Consider the following 20,288-nt stretch of genomic DNA (forward strand, 5'->3'; position numbering starts at 1 on the left):
CAGGCAAACACACAGCGTCCAATTGTGCTGAAAGGACAGTAGAAGTCCTAGCGCACTAACTCGATCGTCATGTTGAAGCCCCGGAGTAACTCGCGTAAGCTCGGAGGAGTGTCGCGTTAGCTGCAGCGATTGGCAGGTGGGCGTCGCGCCCGCTGCCGCCCACTGGAGAAAGGGTGTGAAGTTGGAAGAGCGTGAAACGCGGTTGCGTGCACATGCAGATGCCAAAAAATTGGCAGTGTATCAGCTCTCTTATGCCAGGATATACGTAGCGTGAGGTCACGACGAGGTGTCCGCATCTCGGTGGACACCTGGACCAGAGGGAAGGCGCATACACTGCCCTCTTGTAACAGTGGACACCTCAACCATCACTCGCTCCTCGCTCATCGCGCATGCGCAACTTGGCTCATCCACGCTCACGCGAAACTGCTCATCCATGGCCAGTGTAGCTCACGCTACAAAAAGGGGACGAACGATGAAGTCACCGAAGGAACTTGCAGTGCAGCAAATCGTCGACCATGGATGACAGCAACGCAAAAGAAGGGGCCAGCGTGAGCCAGCCAATTCAGTGGCTATAGCGAGGCGGCAAGCCGAAGAAGAGCGCCGAAGAGCGTGTAACTTTGTTAAACACGATGTTAAAAAAGATGAAAAGTCAGAAACGCGAACAAGAGCGAGAAAGAAGAGGCGGAAGATAAAGTCGCAAAAAGAACATGCAATCGATAGATGTTTAGAATTGGCTACAGGGACTGCCGAACAGAGGCCACAAAGTCTGAAACGCCAATGAGCAGCTCTGGCAGCTTATCGCAAGAAGAAATCCGAGGAACGACAGCAAGAGCATAAGGCTGCCACTCCAATTTTCAAGCTTTTAAAAAGCCAAAGAAAGATAAGCAAAGCTAAACAAGGGCAAACACTAATCTGGCAAGACTAAAGGTGGGAGGGAAAGGAATTGAGGAAAAAAAGGATAGCGGCGTACGCCGCATCTATGCGGAACAGCCATTTCCTCGGATCACTCAAGCAGCAAATTTGAAGCTTGAGAGGGCTATTGCTTCTCTCCCTCGGTCTCTGGCTGGGGCGAAACATAACCCCGTTTCGTAACCGAAGAAGCAATTGTTTTAGCACAAAAATGTGCCGTACGCCATTGGTTCTGCGAGCATCTGGAGTACACCGAAAACAACGCGGTGCCTTGATGCATTCGCAGGATGTCCTTCGCCACTCGTAGTTTCCTAACTGCGCAGCACCGCAACCTACTCACACCATGGGGTACAGTAACGTGCACCTCACGCCTCGGTCTTCTCTAGACCGTTCCGAGTTTTTCCTAAATCCCAGCTCCATACCAGCCTCATTGTGGTAGAGGCCGCTCGACTTCAGCGTGGCAGACAAGATTTTACTCGAGATAGCCCGTGCGAAAATGACCCTGACACATGCCAAATGCGTCCATGCAACCAGCCAAGAGACCATGCATGGAATATCAGTGACTAAACAGCATGGGTAATGGAATGGATTCCCAGAGACGGTAAGTGTAGGAGGGTATGGCAGAAAGTTAGGTGGTCGGATGAGATTAAGAAGTTTGTGGGGATAGGCTGGCCGCAGCTGGCACAGGACAGGGCTAATTGGAGAGATGTTTCCTGTGCAGTGGGCTTAGTCAGGCTGATGGCGATGATGAAACAGCATGAGAGGCCATTTTTTCAGCAGTCAAGATGCGGCCATCTATATAACCTGAAGGAGTTCTCAAAATATTCAAGAAATTAAGTACACTCGCATAACTACGCATAATTTTACTGCCCCACTAAGAAAGTGCCAGGCCGTCTGCTTCGTTCTCGCCATGCCGTGCCGCCTGTTTAGAGCGCCTCTTGTGGGTGCTTATTTTGCGCCTTCGGGTGGCCGTCTCCCTTCCACTCGGGCGACTGCGGGAAGCACTGGGAGCCGCGTTCGTTGTAGACTTCCAGCCTTTCAGTGGAGCCCACATCTGAAAATGAGAAGCAGCACTGATGAACATTTCTTCACCGGAAAACACTTCTTCAGGAGGGTGGCTATGTCATCTAACCATGAGGCACTTAGCTAAAGCAAAAACTCATGTTTGCCCAGGCATGTCTAATGCAGAGGTGGTTGCATGTGGTTGTACTCCTAATAAATAGGTGCTAGGAATGTGGAAAGTCGGGCTGCTTTGTCCATATCGCCAAATTCGAGGGAAAAAGTGAGTTTACGCGGAGCACGGAGGCCGATGTTTCTCTTACATATGTGTGTATTTCGTGCTACTTGAGCGGTATTTTCCACTGCTTTACGAAGCGCATGCACGTTTGCAGGTACACGCAGTCGCAACAAGTATCGAGGGCAAAGATGGCAGCCTGCGTTACGCGGCTACAGAGTTGTAGTGGTGCTATTAGATGCATTCCTTTCATCGCAAGTGGTAATATGCATGCCTATATATGCAGCAACAGCGACGCCTTTAATACCGTTACAGAGTCGCTTTCGGAGATAGCTCTCGTTGTAATACAGGGGCGGAAGTATTAATTAAAAAGATCAACAGAACCCGCTACGTTGTGAGCGTGCCTAACACGGCTTCCAGGGTCTTGATCGCCGTCATTAGGTCAGGTCACCGCCAAGTAAGTAAAAATAAATAGTAAATTGGTTTTTGAGGAAAGGAAATGGCGCAGTATCTGTCTAATATATCTCGGCGGACACCTGAACCCCGCCCTAAGGTAAGAAAAGAAGGTGTGAGTGAAAGAAGAAAGAGAGAAAGAAGAGCCGTGGTGGAGGCCTCCGGAAAAATTTCGACTACCTGGGTGGGGATATTTAACGTGCACTGACATCGCACAGCACACGGGCGCCCTTTGCATTCCGCCTCCATCGAAGCACGGCAGCCGCTGTAGGGTTCGAACCCGGGTACTCCAGCTCGGTGGACGCGCGCCTTAACCACTGAGCCACCGCGGCGGATCCCCAAGTAAGGCATGATATAAGGTTCTCCCAACGACCTGAGAGAAGCACATATCCTGCCTGAAAGCATACATCCTGAATAACAATTTTTAAAGCGGAAACCTTTAATGCCTCATCGTTGTAAGCAGGAGTTGTCGACAGAAATTTCACGCTTTTCAATCGCTCGAAATGGTCGTGACGTCACAGTGCGCGAATTTCAAACGGGGGCAATTGTACTTTGGCTAGTGACCATGCACCGGCTCGTTTCCAGGATTGTCCGAATGGGCGGGGACCCAGATCAATGTGATCGGGCGGGTATTGGAGATCTTTCGTAAGATTTTGATGGCTTCTGAGTGGGGCCTTCCTTTTGCAAAATTTCGAATCGCTGTTTTGGAGTCACTTATGATTTGTTTGGCAGTGGTGGAGGTAATGGCTAAAGCTATGGCAGCTTCTTCGGCCTCCTCCGGAAATTTTGTTTTATTGATTGTCGTCGATGCAAGGGGAGAACATCGATGATCGACAACTGCCAGAGAAAAGGCGTCTCTGTCCACATGTTTTGCCACGTCCACGTGTCTCGTATCTTTCTGAACTGAAAATCTTTCGTGAAAATTTTGTGCCCTAGCCTTTCTCTGTCCGTACCGTAGCGTGGATGCATGTTTTTGGGCAGAGGAGGGACTGTTAAGTGTTCGTGCACGTGTCTTGGAATTGGCAAGGTGTATGTACGGATTCCTTCATATTGTATTCCTGCTTTCTTTAGGATAAAACGTCCCGTTTCAGTGCCTAATAGCCTTTCATATTGTGCGGTGAGGTGTGCTTCCATCATTTCCGCTAAGGTGTTATGAATTCCTAACTGTAGTAGTTTTTCACTTGGTTTATGACGAGGGAGGTTGAGCGCAGTTTTGTAGGACTGCCTCATTATACAATCCAGGTCGTCTCTTTCTCTCACTGTGAGGGTGACGTATGGTGTAGAGTAGTTGACTCTGCTAAGAACGAAGGCTTGTATTAGTTTCTTGGTCTCGGCTTCTTTAACTCCTCCTCGCCTATTCGCGATGCGTCTGATGACGAAGGAGATTCGGCTGACAGTGTTTCTCAGTTTCTTAATTAGTGTGTCGTTTTTTTGGTTTGACTGTATCAGCATTCCCAAGATTCTTAGTGTTTCCACTTCTGTGATGGCTGCCCCTTCCACGTAGATTTTGATCTCAGGCGCTGTATTCTTTCTTTGACGCTTTGGATGTAGGATGAGGACTTCAGATTTTTGGGGGGAACACGCGAGTCCCGCGGCTTGTGCCTCCTCTACTACTACATCTGCCACTTGGTGTAGCGTATCTTGTATCGTGGCGATACTCCCCTTGGTGGTCCAAAGAGTGGTATCGTCCGCGTACAAAGAGTGTTCTAGGTCTGGGATTTTTGCGAGTGCGTGTGCCATTTTGATGAATAAGAAGGCGGAGAGGACCGATCCTTGCGGCGTTCCTCTGTCTCCTAAACTGAAGGTGTGGGATTTGATTGCGCGAATTTGAATTTTAGCCGTTCTATCGCAAAGAAAGTCCTTGATGTAGTTAAACGCTCTTTCGCCCACATTCAACGGTGAAAGAGATTCTAGGATTGCTTTGTGTTTGACATTATCAAACGCTTTCGTTAAATCTAGAGCTAGTATTGCCCGGGTACTCCTTTATTGCTCCTGGGATAGGACTTCGTTTGCTAGTCTGAGCATCGTGTCCTGTGTTGATAAATGTGGTCTAAAGCCAACCATAGTCTGTGGATATAAATTCTCTTTGTGCATGTGAGACTGGAGTCTGTCTAGTATGACGTGTTCTATCAGCTTTCCTATGAGAGAAGCACGCGAAATAGGTCTGAGGTTTCCGAGCGCGAGCTTTTTGCCCGGTTTTGGGATGAATTTAACGATGGCATGTTTCCAAGCCGCTGGGAGTTTTCCCTCCCTCCAACACTCGTTCGCAAAGTCCGTGAGGGCTGTGATGGAAGCGTCGTCTAGGTTTCTAAGTGTCTTATTGTTATGGCGTTTTCTCCCGGGGCGGATGTCGTACGTATCTTATGGAGGGCTGCTCTTACTTCCGCTATTGTTATGTCAGCGTCCAGGATGGGGTTAGGTTGTCCTTTATAATCGTGTAGGGACTGCGTCTCTCGTGTTGTGCAGAAGTATTTCTGCTGTAGCGTGTTGATAATATCTTGATCCGTGCCTGGGTCCATGTTTAAAATTTTGTTCGGCCAAGGAGCGAGTGACAACCTACAAAGAAATTACTACCCACTTCAAGAAAGAAAGACAAATCTTCCCAGAACCACATAAATCTCTGAGTAAAACACAACAAGTCAGTTGGCAGCAGCTCCAGACACTTTCTTTAATCCGTATATGTACTCCATATGGTTCCCGGAGCAGTACAGCCCCGTCTGTTCTCTCTGTGGGCACCAAAAGGCAGACACACCGCACATCCTATACTCATGTAATTACGACAAGCCATCGCAGAGCCTGAAGCTCTCTACCCAATCTCAGTGGGAGGCCGCGCTGCTCAGCTCGGATCCGGAGGTTCAACTTCGAGTCACAGAGCGAGCCAAAGAGGTCGCCGAACGACATCGTCGGTCGGCCACCTGCCGTCCGGCCTAGAAGAGGAGCCCACCGCGCGGAGGGGAACACGACCCCAATCCGCGCCCAAGACCTCTTCTTTAATAAAGTTTACCTCCTCCTCTTCCTTCTAGTGACCATGCAACCAATTGAAGGGATCGTACAGTGATGTGCTAAGTAAGTGGGACTGAGTTTAGTTAATTGCTTAATTAACCAGTTAGCCTAATTAACCTTTCTAGTCACACCACATAAATAAATAAAACCGAGTTGCAAATTGGTCGAGTTGGGGAATCGAACCAGGGTCTCCTGAGTGCGAGATGAGCACGCTAACCACTCCGCCATGCCAGCTCTTTCCTCCCTTCTCTTACGGCGAGGTCCAGGTGTCCACCGAGATATGCGAGACAGATACATTTCATTTCCACAAAAACCAATTTACCGACGAGCAAGGCGTACAGCCGAACGGGCGATAGCGTTCTGTGGACTCCCTGGCAGCGCTGCAAGACGCTGTTGCAATCCACTCTTAGAAGAGTAACAACATTTTAATCACACAAACAGCAACACCGCGCTTAAGGCTTTCGCCTCATCCCACTTTAGGTCAACAAAGTGCCGCTCTGAATTTTTAGCCTCATCCCTCTGCCGATATTCCCGCCGCGGTGGCCCAGTGGTTACGGCGCTCGGCTGCTGGCCCGAAAGACGCTTGTTCGATCCCGGCCGCGGCGGCCGAATTTCGATGAAGGCGAACTTCTAGAGGCCTGTGTGCTGTGCGATGTCAGTGCACGTTAAAGAATCCCAGGTGATCGAAATTTCCGGAGCCCTTCACTACGGCGTCCCTCATAGCCTGAGTTGGTTCGGGACATTAAACCCCAATAAACCAAACCTCTGTCGATATCCACGATAACGGATGCCCGCAGTAATACATAAGTAGTTTTCAGCAATATTTTGTGATAAATTAAGTCCTGCACAATCATAGCAACGACGTTGGTGTACCTCATAAACACGTGAGATAAGATTATTACCATAGTAACATGTACGCTCAGTTGAAAAACACATTAATTAACTAAAATCCGGCATTCATAAGTACAGCAGTTAGTTTTCGTTGCTAAATAAAATGGTAGTATATCGTCAGGGCATCCAATATCAATTATTAGATCGGAAGAGACGCAATTTACTTTGGAAGTGTGGGGGAGGAATTTGTGCTGTCCAGACGCATGGGACAGGCGCGCGGAAGCCTTGGAGCGGGCGCAGCCACGACTACGGGCTGACTTGGCTCGGAGCGGACGCCCCACTCTGCTTTCGCTCTTGCCATCTGGATCAATGCGTGGGATGCGCCACTCGAACAGGGGAGAAAGGGAAGGAGCGTCCATATTCATTAGCTGAAGCTTCCCCGCGCTACTCCCATGCGACTGTACAGGCGAAATCCTTCGATCCATAGTGCCAATAAGGGCAATTGCATTTTTTTCTCATCTGATAATCCTTATAAACTCGATGCAGTAACGGCCAGCTACAATTCTTCAATAACACCCAAAACACTAACTGCTAAACTCAAGAAGTTATTAGCAGAGTAAAGATCAGGTTCTTCTTCTTCTTCTTCTTTGCACCACAGGTGCACCGCCAGAGACGGTTGGTAACTCGAACTGAAGCTCTTCGCACCAGGGGTGCCACGTCAGAGACGCTCTTGTGATCAGTTGACACGCAGGGATAAAAAAAGGCAATAACTGAGGTTTATGTACAGATATTTACAACGTACAGAAGTTTAGACACTCGAGACAAATTAAACGGCAAAAGACAAACAACAAAAAGGGCGGAACTGGCTAATACTAGGGGAGGCCCCTACTCGGCGTTGCCGAAGATGCGTTGCATCTCACCTTAGCGCAGAACCCCGCTTCCAGCTCCGGGGCCCGGTTTTAAAGCCCTAAAGGCCCGGCCCACATTTCGTAGCTTCCAATCATGTTGTGCTCTCAACATGATTGGTCCATCAAGAGCCTGGCCAGCCCTCCAGCTGCTGTAAAGTAGAGCTCTCTCTCCACCACAAAATAACAACAAACACAAATAGACATCCGTGCCAGCACGTGTGCGAATCAGTACCGCGGGTGGGGGGACACCCGTATACCTGCCGGCGCGTTCGCGAGCGGCCGCGTTCCAAGAAAGGAGACGCTGCGCTTTGAACCCCCCCCCCCCCCCCCAGCCGCGTTCCGATGACCCCCGCGAACGCTACCGAACCCTTACACGCCCTTCCCAAGATTCTACAAAGGGCTCAAATGCCACTTTTAGAATTATAACAAAGGGATCGGTACGGGTCACAAAATCACCCTGTGGGTGACATACTGCAGCTACACAAACACTGGCACGAACAAAACCAAACAGCAAAAAAAAAAATGCACACGGGCACCAAAACGACACAAGCAAATTGCACACTCAAATACACACAGTGGCATGCCTGCCGTGCGCCGTAACACAGCGTCCAAGTTGATGGGCTGTACGCAGTTCACCAGCATGCACACCCGCGTCCTGCTCGACACACACACACCGACACTCGCAACTAGAGCGTTCAGTAGCACTGATACGGGCCACGTGAGCCTCCTTGGTCGCACCGAGCGTCCCTGTGCGCGTTCGAGCCACCACGCGTCTCAACACTAAGAACGCCTAATGGCCACTATACTCATTAGGGTGGTGCCACAGCGGGGCAAGAACTCGAAAGCCGGTGCCCTCCAGGATCAAAAACATCCCGGTTCTCGATGGGTCTAAACCCCTGACCACACAACGCACCTAAGGGCACGCTCTCTCCGGCGCGCCAGCAAGGGCCGCGCCCTGCGCAAGGGGCATATCCCCTTCTCAGTCTAACCGTACCAGTGAGGCCGGTTTTACTACACTTGATCTGGCGTACTGCAGTACGGAACGAACTGTTCCACGCGCCGACTTTCAAGGCGAAAGCCACGCACCTGCCTCCTGCCACTCCACCTCGCCCGGGGCCATCTGCACCTTTACTGCACGAGCAAACTTTGAAACCGCCGCTCCGTGCTTGATCAGCGCTCGCTGGCCCCGTGGCATAGTCTGAGGCTGCATGAGCTCTCTCGCAGTCGCTTGATCCGAATTTGTTTTGTGGCAACTCGCCACGCATCTCCTTGTCCTCCAAGGACCTGGTGGGACACACGTCGAGCGCGTTCAACAAATGCGTGGTGCTCGGTCCCGTCGGCCCATCAGGCCAACCTTCGTTCTTTGCCTCGGATGGAACGCTCCTGCCACTATCAACGCTATGGGGCACTTCATACCCTATGCCCGACACAGTGTGCGGTTGCGGTGACGCCAGACTTCCTCCTTTCACTCGCTCGCCGATCTGACGTCTGTCCTCACCGACCGTTTCCTGCTGCACGAAATGCTCTTTTTCACAGCTTGCTTGGGACTGCGTTTTCAGAATTGTCAGAGTGACTTCCAACAATCCTGAACTCGCGTCCGCGTCCCTGGTCTCATTAGGGGTTGAGCTAACTTGTGCAGCTGGATCGTCGGAGTGCGCGTTCACCGCCTCGACTACCGCGACGCTGCGTTCCGTCACGATACTTTCAACTGCGATTCTAGCTTCGCAGAAATCTGGCTCACTTTGTACTTTTGCCCGGCTGTTTTCTTGACCTGTGCTTGACAAGCATAACGCTTTACCTTCCAGCACAGGTGGCCTCTCCTCTCGCGACTCGGAGTAGTTGTCCCTCGCTAGTTCACTAGCTCTCTTAGACTCCTTGAGCTCAGCGAGCTCCAGCGCTAGCTGCTGGCGCTTTGCTTCTAATTCCTCCAAGACGCACTTAACATCCCGAGGTTTCTCTTCGCACAGCGGCGCCTTTCCTCCATTCACTTTCGCAAGTTCGGCCTGAAAGTACGCTAAACGCGCCCTCGCTAATTCAACTCGGTACTTCACATCAAGTGAGGGCAGGCTTGGATAGCTCTCCATACCGCCTTCCGTACCCCTCAGATGTCCTATCGGCTCGAACACAGGGACGTGAACAATGCGACCAAGGAAACTCACGGTTTCGATGCGTCGATCCGCATTGCCAGCTCTTTGGCGTCGGGGTCCACCGCCACTTTCCCCGGACGCTGCGATGAGCTGTCGCACGCCGCTGGTCCGCCGCCGGTGATCGTCGAGTTCCCGACGCGCTGCTTCCTTGACCGGACGCAGTCCCGCGTCGCTGGACTACTGCCGTGGTCCTCACGTCCTTGCCGCCGTGTCTCCGCAGGTCCGTTCACGAACGCTGACCTGTCGCCTTGTCGTCACCTTTCTCCCTGCCTTGTCTTCTTCCTGCGCCGTCTTCCGATGGCCGCAGGATCCTGTCGACTGCGCCAGTAAAGATCAGGTTCTTCTTCTTCTTCTTCTTCTTTGCACCACAGGTGCACCGCCAGAGACGGTTGGTAACTCGAAGACTGAAGCTCTTCGCACCAGGGGTGCCACGTCAGAGACGCTCTTGTGATCAGTTGACACGCAGGGATAAAAAAAGGCAATAACTGAGGTTTATGTACAGATATTTACAGCGTACAGAAGTTTAGACACTCGAGACAAATTAAACGGCAAAAGAACAAACAACAAAAAGGGCGGAACTGGCTAATACTAGGGGAGGCCCCTGCTCGGCGTTGCCGAAGATGCGTTGCATCTGACCTTAGCGCAGAACCCCGCTTCCAGCTCCGGGGCCCGGTTTTAAAGCCCTAAAGGCCCGGCCCACATTTCGTAGCTTCCAATCATGTTGTGCTCTCAACATGATTGGTCCATCAAGAGCCTGGCCAGCCCTCCAGCTGCTGTAAAGTAGAGCTCTCTCTACCACAAAATAACAACAAACACAAATAGACATCCGTGCCAGCACGTGTGCGAATCAGTACCGCGGGTGGGGGGACACCCGTATACCTGCCGGCGCGTTCGCGAGCGGCCGCGTTCCAAGAAAGGAGACGCTTCGCTTTGAACCCCCCCCCCAGCCGCGTTCCGATGACCCCCGCGAACGCTACCGAACCCTTACAAGCAGATTTTAGTTAATGAAAATAGTAGATAACTTGTGTCAAACGTTAATGACGTCAGCCAACGCAGTTTCTTCGATCGCACAGGAATTACCAGTTTATCACAAAAAAAACTTCTTTCTCAAAATTACTGCGTCTTCCTGTGAACGCCCGGTATTAAGCTCAATGAACATCGAGAACTTATTTCCCTCACCAACGGCAAAACACGTCCTGTAGCGCTCCTTACTTAATGATGTCGCCTTTTTTTCTCCGGTTTATAGCATACCACGAATTTTCAAATCAAATTAAAAGGAGTTTCTTTGTGGAAGTAAAGAACAGGGAAAGCAACAATTCATTTTTGAGGCGTTTCCTGTGAAATAAATAGCCGGTTGGCTCTTCGAATGGCACATATATTGGCATGAGAGAAAAATTTTGAAAAATTGATTTGGTTTATTTGGGTCTAACGTCCCAAAGCAACTCAGGCTATGGGGGACGCCGTAGTGAAGGGCTCCGGAGATTTCGACCAATTGGGGTTCTTTAACGTGCACTGACATCGCACAGCACACGGGTCTCTAGAATTTCGCCTTCATCGAAATTCGGCCGCCGCGGCCGCGATCCCGCCCGCGCCTCCAGTAAAAGGTCAGCTGCCGAGCGCCGTAACCACTGAGCCACCGCGGCGGGGCTGAAAAATTTGAAAATTTTAAGTTCCTAATATGGAAATAATCAAAGTAATGGTCCATTCTTCTCATATTAGCAAAATATTTCTTTGAAAGTGTTTCCATCGATCGAATAATTGAGTAAATCGATTAAAAACTAATGGGGAACGTTTCTGATGATAGCAAGAACGTTAAAAGAAATAAAATACAAGACTTCCGTCGGGTGATATGCGTATATATTGATCATTAAAGTGAAATTTTACATTACATGAAAAAAACTGCGTTCATAAACGGTTTCCCACTCAAAAATACTTTTGTCCGGAACTGTTGGTTATGAACTTAAAAGCGAAGGAAGGAACAAGGCGAGGCACGCGGAGAGGCCTGAAGCAAAACCTGGGTGTTTGAACCCTGCAGCTTATTCAAAAGCGTTCGTGCATGCTTAACTTACTGCAAAATACCAACAGGCAGCTGTATGCACATGAGCACAATGTGCGTTACAGAACGCGATGGGTGTTTCCACTGTGTCAGTCCACAGGCGCTTTCACCCGGCCACGTTACGAAATGAATTAAGGATGAGAAACGAACACTCACAAGAACTTCAGCGCGGGCCGCCTTGGAATCGCCGTCTTCGCCTTTCGAGTCGCGGTTATCATCGGGAGGATAATATTCGTCTTCCGTGGCGTCCGGTCCGTGTGCCGTCGTCCTCCTGACGGGGGTCGGACTGAAAAAGGACGTTTAACGGGTGAAGAAAATTTTCCTGCGTTTGCTGCAATAAAATTATTCAGGAAACGTCAGCCTTGCGGAAGCACCCGACAAACATAATCGTCAGCGTAGAGAGCAACGCGTGGAAGCTCCCGTGCGCTACAGGGGAGCCGAACTGGCAAATTGGAGGTGGCGCCTCTGGTCGGGCACCCGTCTTCAAACTTATACACAGAGCACTAGGATTCAAACAACGTGATTACTGCGACCCTTAGAACCAGGCCTGAACTTCGACCTGAGCGGAAGGGAAATGGTGGTTCCTTCCACCTTCAGACATCGGCCGTCATAACAGTGGGTAACAAACACCGCTGAATGCTGCAAAAGTAAATTCGGCGCAATGTGATAGTAGAGCCCTCTGACAAAAGAAGGAAATCGGCTTATCTTGTTTTCTCCGTCAGCTGCGTATTCCGTTTGAATTGCCTCAGGAGTAAAATGCCCTATTCTCTTCTCTGACATCGAGCAAGAGAGCCTTAGCATTACCCACTAGGAAAAAACAAATTGGAAGATGGTTCAACTGCCTTCGTTTATTTTTGTAGACCACAGCAAATTTCTAGTGTGTCCTGGATCTGGCATTTTTTCCCGCTTCTAATCTCTGTCACTTCCACTGAGGAGACGTCCGTCTGAGCATCACAAATAAGGGATGCACCCAGGGACTGAGCGAACAAAGCCACTTCGGTACTTGAAAGGACTCCACCCAATTTTTGCTCTTAGGAATAATTTCTTCTCTGGTTCCTTCTGCCTATGTCGGCATTTGTAGGTCAGGAAAAGGCGCATAGTTCGGCGAGATAATTGTATTTAAAAATGATCTCTCCAGACTATTCAATGCCGTGAGGTCATTATACTGAAAAGATGGGGTTGCCATGGTTTTGAAGTGAATGGCTGAGTAGCGCAGCCTCCGAGAGAACCAATCATAGCAATATCGCTAGGTGAAGGATTTCAGTCACTTGATAGGTTTATTCACATCTTCGCAGCTACGCTTGCCAACAGCACTCGTTCAGGGAGGAAATGCCTTGCGCAACTACCGATCTTTCGACTAATGCTAAACACTTCTCACAGCCTGTGGCGTAATTACTTCATGTGACCGCAACTACACTATCTTTTTATGGCATGAGTTGTTCTGTCTGCATGCGCATATTTCGACTTGTTTTTCTTTTTTTTAGATCATGGTCCCAAAACTCAAGGGTCGGCCAATGCCCATATCACGGCCAGGCCCAGGCGCAGTATGTGATAAACACGGAATAAAAGGCCGGATGATAATGACGCTAACGATGCTCTACTAGAGACAGCCCAGCGTTTCGGCCGACTTTGAGTCTATGGATGGCAGCTGCTGACGCTTTAACTCCTCAACAGTTTCACGCTCCCCTTCTTTTTCAAGAGAGCCGCCCAAAAAATTCTCCGGCCCGAACATAAGCACGAACTTGCATCGTGCCGATCGCGTACTTTAAAGGCGTCATATGTTGCTTACATGCCACATTTCTGCGAGCTCTCTTATTATTACTTGCTTAAAGGGTAACTGCATCACTTTTTGAGAATTCCACGATATTCAAGGATTCACACCTATACAGGCTGTAGGTAAAGCATGCCAAGTGTTTTTGCGCCAGCCTTTAAAACAGCGACTTAATGATTGAATTTTGCGCTTCTCCTCAAAGCAAAAACGCAGTGCGGGGAAGTTTGGCGTGACGTCATGGAAGGTAAGATTTCAAATTACCGCGGCCGTCAGCCACACCCTACCGTGCCTGGTTGGCTACTGGGGCATTTTTTCTTCTTCAAAGCAACCGTTTATGCATTTGGCATGTACCGGTACGTTCGATGACGTCAACAACCCCCCCCCCCCCTCATTCGGCGCTCTGTGCTGAGGAGAAGCTTGAAGACCGTCGCGATTATAATCGGTGATAACGACACCATTACGAATGCTAGCTTGAAATGACTTCGCCTGCTTTACGTTCAATTCCAAGCATTCCACCCTTTTAAGCTCGTCGATTTCTATAGGTATGCAGTTGCCCTTTAAACTTCTAGAAAATGAGGTCCAGCAAGTGTGTTCAGTGACGCCAAAGTGTGGGTCAGGTACTGCGAAAACGAACTCCATAGAAGCTATCGCTACTCCTCCATGTGGTCCGCTGTCCCTTAGATTCCCCTTGTGAGCTAATACTGTTTTAAGGCGGAAGCCTTTAATGCCTCATCGTTGTAAGCAGGAGCTGTCGACAGAAATGTCACGCTTTTCAGTTGGTCCAAACGGTCGTGACGTCACAGTGCGCGAATTACAAACGGGGCCAATTGTACTATGGCTACTAACCATGCAACCAATTAAAGGGATCGTATAGTGATGCTCCAAGTAAGTTTGACTGAGTTTAGTTAATTGCTTACTTAACCAATTAGTCCAATTAACCTTTCTAGTCAGACCAGATAAATAAATGAAACCGAGTAAGAAATTGTCCGAGCTTCGGAATCGAACCCCGGTCTTCAGAGTGCGAGTCGAGCACTCTACCACTCCGCCATGCCAGCTAGATGGTTTGGAATGAACAAAGGTGCGTCTAGTGAATACGGTGTCTTCGTTCACTCCCATCTTCCTCCCTTCCCCTTACGGCGAAGTTTAGGTGTCCACCGAGATATGAGAGACAGATACATTTCCTTTCCTCAAAAACCAATTTACCGACGAGCAAGGCGTATTTGTCCGTGTTTCAGATTGGTCCAAATTGTCATGACGTCACCACGCGCGAATTTTGACGGGTGTCCACCGAAATGTGTGAGACAGATACTGCGCAACTTCCTTTCCTCAAATACAATTTTCCACTAGTGTCTACTGAGATATGTGAGACAGTTAATGCGTAATTTCCTTTCCTCAAATACAATTTTCATTTTCTTCACTACGGCCCCTCTTTCTTCTTTCACTCACACTTCCTCTCTTCCTGTACAGTGCGGCTCAGGTGTCCACCGAGACGACAGAGAATTACAGCCCCATTTCCTTTCCTTAAAAAGCTTTGCGTTCAAAGGGCAACGCATCGCGCCAAACGGGGGGTGGCATTCCGTGGACTCCCTGGCAGCTCTACAACACGCTGTCGCGTTCCACTCCTAAAGGCGAAGCTTAAGCGTCATTAATTGGCAGTTAATCGATGCACCAACAAAATGTGAAGTGAACAATCGCGTAGCAGAATGCAGCACTCAGGCTTTCGCCTTTCACCACTTTAGCCGCTAAAGTTCCTCGTAATTTTTAGACATTATTCTTCCTTCCTGACTGCTAAGGTCCGGGTTGCACACACACTTCACGTATCAACAAATATTCTAGTAAAGGCGGTAGGTAAAACAACGTCAACTGTTTCCGTTCACAGAAGGACAAACCTCCAACATAGGACATCGACTGGCTTCGCATAGGTAATTTTTTATGTGTTCCTTCGTTCTGCACTATGCTTTCAGGCAGTGAGCCACGCGTGCTCTAACCTAGGAACATGAATTCCTGGCCAGTTGGGCTTCCTAAACTTGTTTTGATCAACAGGGAGCGGCAATAAAAATTATGAGGTGCACTCAAGTCTCATCACGTGCGCAAATGCGATAGCTCTGAGCGGTCCGCCACCTGCACCATCTGCAGGCCGAACGCCGTACATAGCGACGGGGGTTTTAAATGGGTGCCGCATAATGGCGCTACGACTGCACGCCAAGCACGGAGGAAATTTACCGGAAACAGGAAATTCGGTACTCGCTTGATTGCGACATCTGTAATTAACATGCTCATAATTACTCATGTGGGCCTCAGTACACAGCTCGAAAATACGTTTTTAAGAATTTGGTATCTACTAGGCGCGCCTTTATTCAGCGTCAAAAGTCGAAGTGCTGCGCCGGACACGCAGCGTCCCCGCCTCGCACGCCGGCGGCCCGGGTTTGATTCCCACCTAGACCTCAATTTCCTTTTTATGTGATTGACAATTCGTGCGGGCACTTTTGCACACAGCCTGTGTCCACAACTTCCGTCCATGCCTCCACGTCCAAGACTTTCGACTTAAAACTGCAGCATATATAAGTACTTATGAACAGCACAGTTTTCGCCGTTGCAGTAGGTAGATGCCGCTCCCAAATCACAACCGCTATATTTCCTGTGTGATATTCCGGCCTGGTGTGCAGTTTTTCAGTGCGATAATCAGGGTAGCAGTCGCACTCAGCAGGAAGCGCGTTTGGCCGTTAGGTGCATCCGTTCAAATCAGAGGAAATGTGCGAATGCTTACTAAAGGGGGAAGTGGGGGACAGGACTTTCTCCCTTGAATTAGAATTGCTGAAACTGGACCACTTTTTAGAGGTGATTTATTTTCAAATGCGGCACCTATGAACATTTTTGTTTTGAATCTCAAAAGTGCCACGCTGCTTCTCCGAAAGTTAAAGAAAATGTGTTCACCAAATAATCAGTGAAGCAACATAAATACAGGACACCTACCCCACCGACGTGCCGCAACTATATGCGTCGAAATGAACTCTCATGAGGTGTAGTACGTGTTCTGAGAGCTGAAAAATATAGAGAATTGACACAAAGCGGAGGAAGAAAAAGGATGACGGAATCCTGACAGTTTCGTCTGCTTTGGTATTATTCAGAGGCTCGCCAAAACGGACGATATCCAGTTTCAAACTCCCATCGTCATCACAAGTGCGGCGCCACCTTTTGAACACGAGAAATACCAACGCAAGTGAAAAATTGGCAGGGACACAAGTTCCGCATTGAGAATCATGAAGCAATAGCATAGTGTGTTTATTCTTATATAAGCACAAGCCCATTCTCTACTTTACATTCATACATCCCTCGGAGTGCTCATACCCCTCCTCGCGCAGTGGTGCAGCGGTTAAGGGATGCGCCACACTGCTCTGCGGTGGCAGGTGCTGCCATCAGAGAGCCTTGTGCGACCCAGGCGGGAATAGCCACCAATCATTGATTTAACTGCCACCTGCCACGGTGGGTACTTCGCTCACGATCCGGTGGGCAGATCGTGATTACACCGCAATACCACGTGACCTGCCTGCCTAGGACCCACCTGCCTCCTAGGTTGCTCACCGGGGACCACCTGCCAGAGCCATGCCCGTGATTTCTCGCTAATGACGGCGGCGATGACAACGCCGACAGCGGATTTTCTGCAGGACGGGGCCTTAAACGCTGCGATAACAAAGGTAGAATTTTTCTATCTACAAATAGAAGCTGCTTTTTCTCATTGCCTTAGAAGCTCACAAATCCAAAACCACAGCATATAAAAATAAATTTGTCGTTACCCTCTGTCTCCCCTCCACCCACATCGAACATTTTTTCAACAGCTGTCACCCACACTTCCCGCACTTTTACGTGGGTAGTTCCCAGACACCCTTAGAGCGTGTGGGGGTAGCGGTCTCGGACTCAAGGGAGATGCCCTCGACTCAGCGTGGCAAGCTCAGCGGAGACCAGCTACCAAGTGACAATAGGTTTTTGGGCGTTCGGTGCCCAGCTTTCGCTGGTCGCAAGACAGAGAATGGGTCGGAGCCAAAGGTTCACAAACAAAACAAAGTTCATACAGCAAAGAGACGATACAGAGGATTACACAATCACTAGTACAAACACATACAAAGTGATTAACAAACAATGCAATTCGAGCAAAGTTAAACTCGAGAGAGAGACTACAATACAGAGGCAATACTGCACCTAAAGTGCTCTAACACAAGAGAGAGAGGCAAACAAACAAAACACAATTCGTTCACCGGGCACTGCGGCAGTCCGACCACCAGAGTTCCACGACGATGCCGTCCCGCAGACTGGCGAACGTTGCCTCGTTGGTCCGATGCTGGCCGAGCGGTGTTTTCCCGGGAGTCGAACGGGCGCGCTTCGATGAAGCTTAAACGGCGGTCCGGGCTAATCTGACAGCGGTCAACGCCTTCTTTTTATGTTGGCTCGCTTCCACGTCTGTTTGTTCTACGCGCCAGAGTAGGCGCGCCCATACACGCAGCATCGGCAGTGCTGTCTCCCTTCCGTCTCTTAACCGGCCGCGCGTCCCCATTGGTCAGAGTACGGGGGTCGCATCTCGAAGTTTCCAGCTTGTTCTGGCGTGGCGCCGTCGCCGACGTCCTAGTGTAGAGGCGGAGGACATGTCTTAGCGCACGCAAGGCTACCCCCTTTTTCCCCGGTTAGCAGTAGAAGTGACTCGTATGTTCGAGAGAAATCTTCGGCATGGATGACTCATTCCCTCGGCGCACGCCCTGTCGGTAAGCGGTGGTGGAGGGGAGAGAGAGCCACGCGCTCAGCGGGGGGTTTTCTTCTCCCCCGTTCGGCTTGCGCCGGCGAGACGCCGTGCGCGGCGGTTTTTTCTTTGTTTCAAAAATGCGCCGAATTTTGTGACAACAGCGCTACACAGCAGGACATGAAACAAGAAGTGATAAACACGGCGCTGAAACACAGTTTCGTGTTTGTCTTTTCTTGTTCTGTCTTGCTGTCGAGGGCTGTTGAAAAAAAAAGCTTATTATGGATTCCCAACTCGCCCAATCTGCCTCGTCGCCGTATTTATTAACGGATAGCTTTGAATATCCCAGTCCCCAGAAAATCCTGTGTCGGCGTCGGCGTTGTGAGCGAAAAATGAAGAGCATGGCTCTGGCAGGTGGTCCCCAGAGAGCAACCTGAGAGGCCGGTGGGTCACGTAGGTCTCGTGTCCTTGCGGCATCATCACAATCTGCCCACCTGATTGTGAGAAAACTACCCACCGCGAAAGTTAAGTTAATGATTGATAGCTCGGGAAGAGCAACCTGGGCCGTAAATTATCCACAGTTGGAAAGGCCCATCACTTAACCGCTGCATCACTATACCAGGAGCAGTACGAGGACTCCCAGGGAACTATGAGTGTAGAGAATGGCCTTGTGCATACGCCATTTATGGGAATTAACTCATTACGCTATCTCGTCATAACCTTAGGCGGAGGTTAATGTGTCCCCTTCATTGTTTCTTGCTGTATGTCCTGCTTTCTAGCGCTATTGAAAAAAAGTTCATTATTCATTTTCAACTGACCCAATCAGCCGCTCTTCTACTGCTACATCACTAATCTTTGCTGCAGAAGACAACCTAAAGACTCACGCCGTGATTGAAGGCTGCGCCCTGGTTGTCGCCGGTTCCGGAGAGGAGGAGGAGGATAGGGCACTGTCCTTTCTCCGCTCAAACAGCCCGCTCTCGGTGACCATGACGAAAGCCAGGAAGAAGGTCACGACGGCCACCACGAAGATGGTGAACAGGCGCAGCAGCAGCAGCGGCTTGGAGTCGACGAAGTCGTCGTGGAACGACCGCTTCTTTTCGGGGACCACGGGAGGTGGAAATTGGCGCGTGTACGACGGCGCATAATAAGGCGGCCCGCCGTAATCGTCCAGCGAGACGTAAGACCCTCGCCTGGCGTCCGGTGCTGCCATAGCTGCATATGCCTCTGCAGGCCCAACTGAGGTCAATACTGCCGGCTTCGTCTTCTTTCCTTTCCAGTTTCTTTCACGGGGAAAAAAAATAACCAGCGGTTACGCAAAGTGGCACCCGGTTAGTGTGCCCACCTAGCATTCTAAACACCCCTGCTACGCTTCCGAGGGAAAGCAAGCGTAGTAGAGTACGACAGAAAGTTAGTTGGGCGGATGAGATTAAGAAGTTTGCGGGGATAAGGTGACCGCTGCTGACGCAGGACGGGGTTAATTATAGATATATGAGGGAGAGCCTTTGTCCTACAGAGGGCTCAGTCAGGCTGATGATGGTATTGATGATGATGCAAAGTGGTAATGCAGTGAAGAAACGCTGGCTAGAGGCGATAGTGGTTATGCACAGAAAGATTGTGTGAGCGCCCTACTTTAGCGGCCGAAAGACGTACGCTGCGTTGCACCCTGTACCATCTCGGTCCTCGCCCTTTAACAGAGTATATGGTCCTGGGACCGTGGCCACAGCAATCGACTGGCCTCGGGGACTACAAGGCACTGTTTTGCTTCCTGAGAGCGACTGGCTTGAGGGACCTATTGCGACTGTGCCCCTCGCCCATTCTCTTTCCCTTCTCAGCCCCATGAGCTCTGTCCCCCAGTGCAGGGTAGCCAACCAGAACACCCTTCTGGTTGCCATCCCTGCCTTCCCTCTTATTCTTTATCTCTCTATCACACACACACAGAGGGATGGTGGTGCAATAAAATGAAACTGCGATGACAGAGTGCTGAGCCGATTTCAATGACTGGTGGGCGGCTTAGGCAGCCGGCTTAACTGCTACTGCATATGCTAGCAGAATGCTGTCCGATCTAGTAACTTCAGGTTGTTCACCTGAGGGTTGTTTCAGCGTAGTTGGCGGCGCCGTATGATGGCAACATAGTTACCAACCCTGAAAGGACTATGATACCAAATTTTTGTTTGCGTGCTTTCTTTTTTCAAATTATGTGCTAGATATTAGGATACATGGACCACAGCGTGGTATTTGCCTACGATG

General features: G+C 49.9%; 1 protein-coding gene across 1 annotated transcript; it reads right to left on the minus strand.

The window, feature by feature from the left end:
* Window positions 1–1,783: 1,783 nt before the first annotated feature.
* Window positions 1,784–19,251, minus strand: LOC149336967 (uncharacterized). The gene is made up of 3 exons (XM_089553216.1): window positions 18,926–19,251; window positions 11,698–11,827; window positions 1,784–1,963 (listed from the first exon to the last, which is right to left on the minus strand). Exons 1-3 carry the CDS (start codon window positions 19,249–19,251, stop codon window positions 1,784–1,786), a joined length of 636 nt encoding a protein of 211 aa, XP_089409342.1.
* Between the last annotated feature and the right edge of the window lie 1,037 nt (window positions 19,252–20,288).

This window comes from Amblyomma mixtum, chromosome 7 (assembly GCF_055824585.1).
Source record: "Amblyomma mixtum isolate Tamu chromosome 7, ASM5582458v1, whole genome shotgun sequence".
In the NCBI taxonomy this organism is placed as follows: Eukaryota; Metazoa; Arthropoda; class Arachnida; order Ixodida; family Ixodidae; genus Amblyomma; species Amblyomma mixtum.

Excerpts from the sequence above, each read along its gene's own strand:
- LOC149336967 (XM_089553216.1), bottom strand. The coding sequence starts at position 19,251 with ATGGCAGCACCGGACGCCAGGCGAGGGTCTTACGTCTCGCTGGACGAT. Across the intron at positions 11,828-18,925 it reads GCGCAGCCTTCAATCACGGC|TCCGACCCCCGTCAGGAGGA; the intron begins GTGAGTCTTTAG and ends GTCCTTTTTCAG. Across the intron at positions 1,964-11,697 it reads CGGCCCGCGCTGAAGTTCTT|ATGTGGGCTCCACTGAAAGG; the intron begins GTGAGTGTTCGT and ends TCTCATTTTCAG.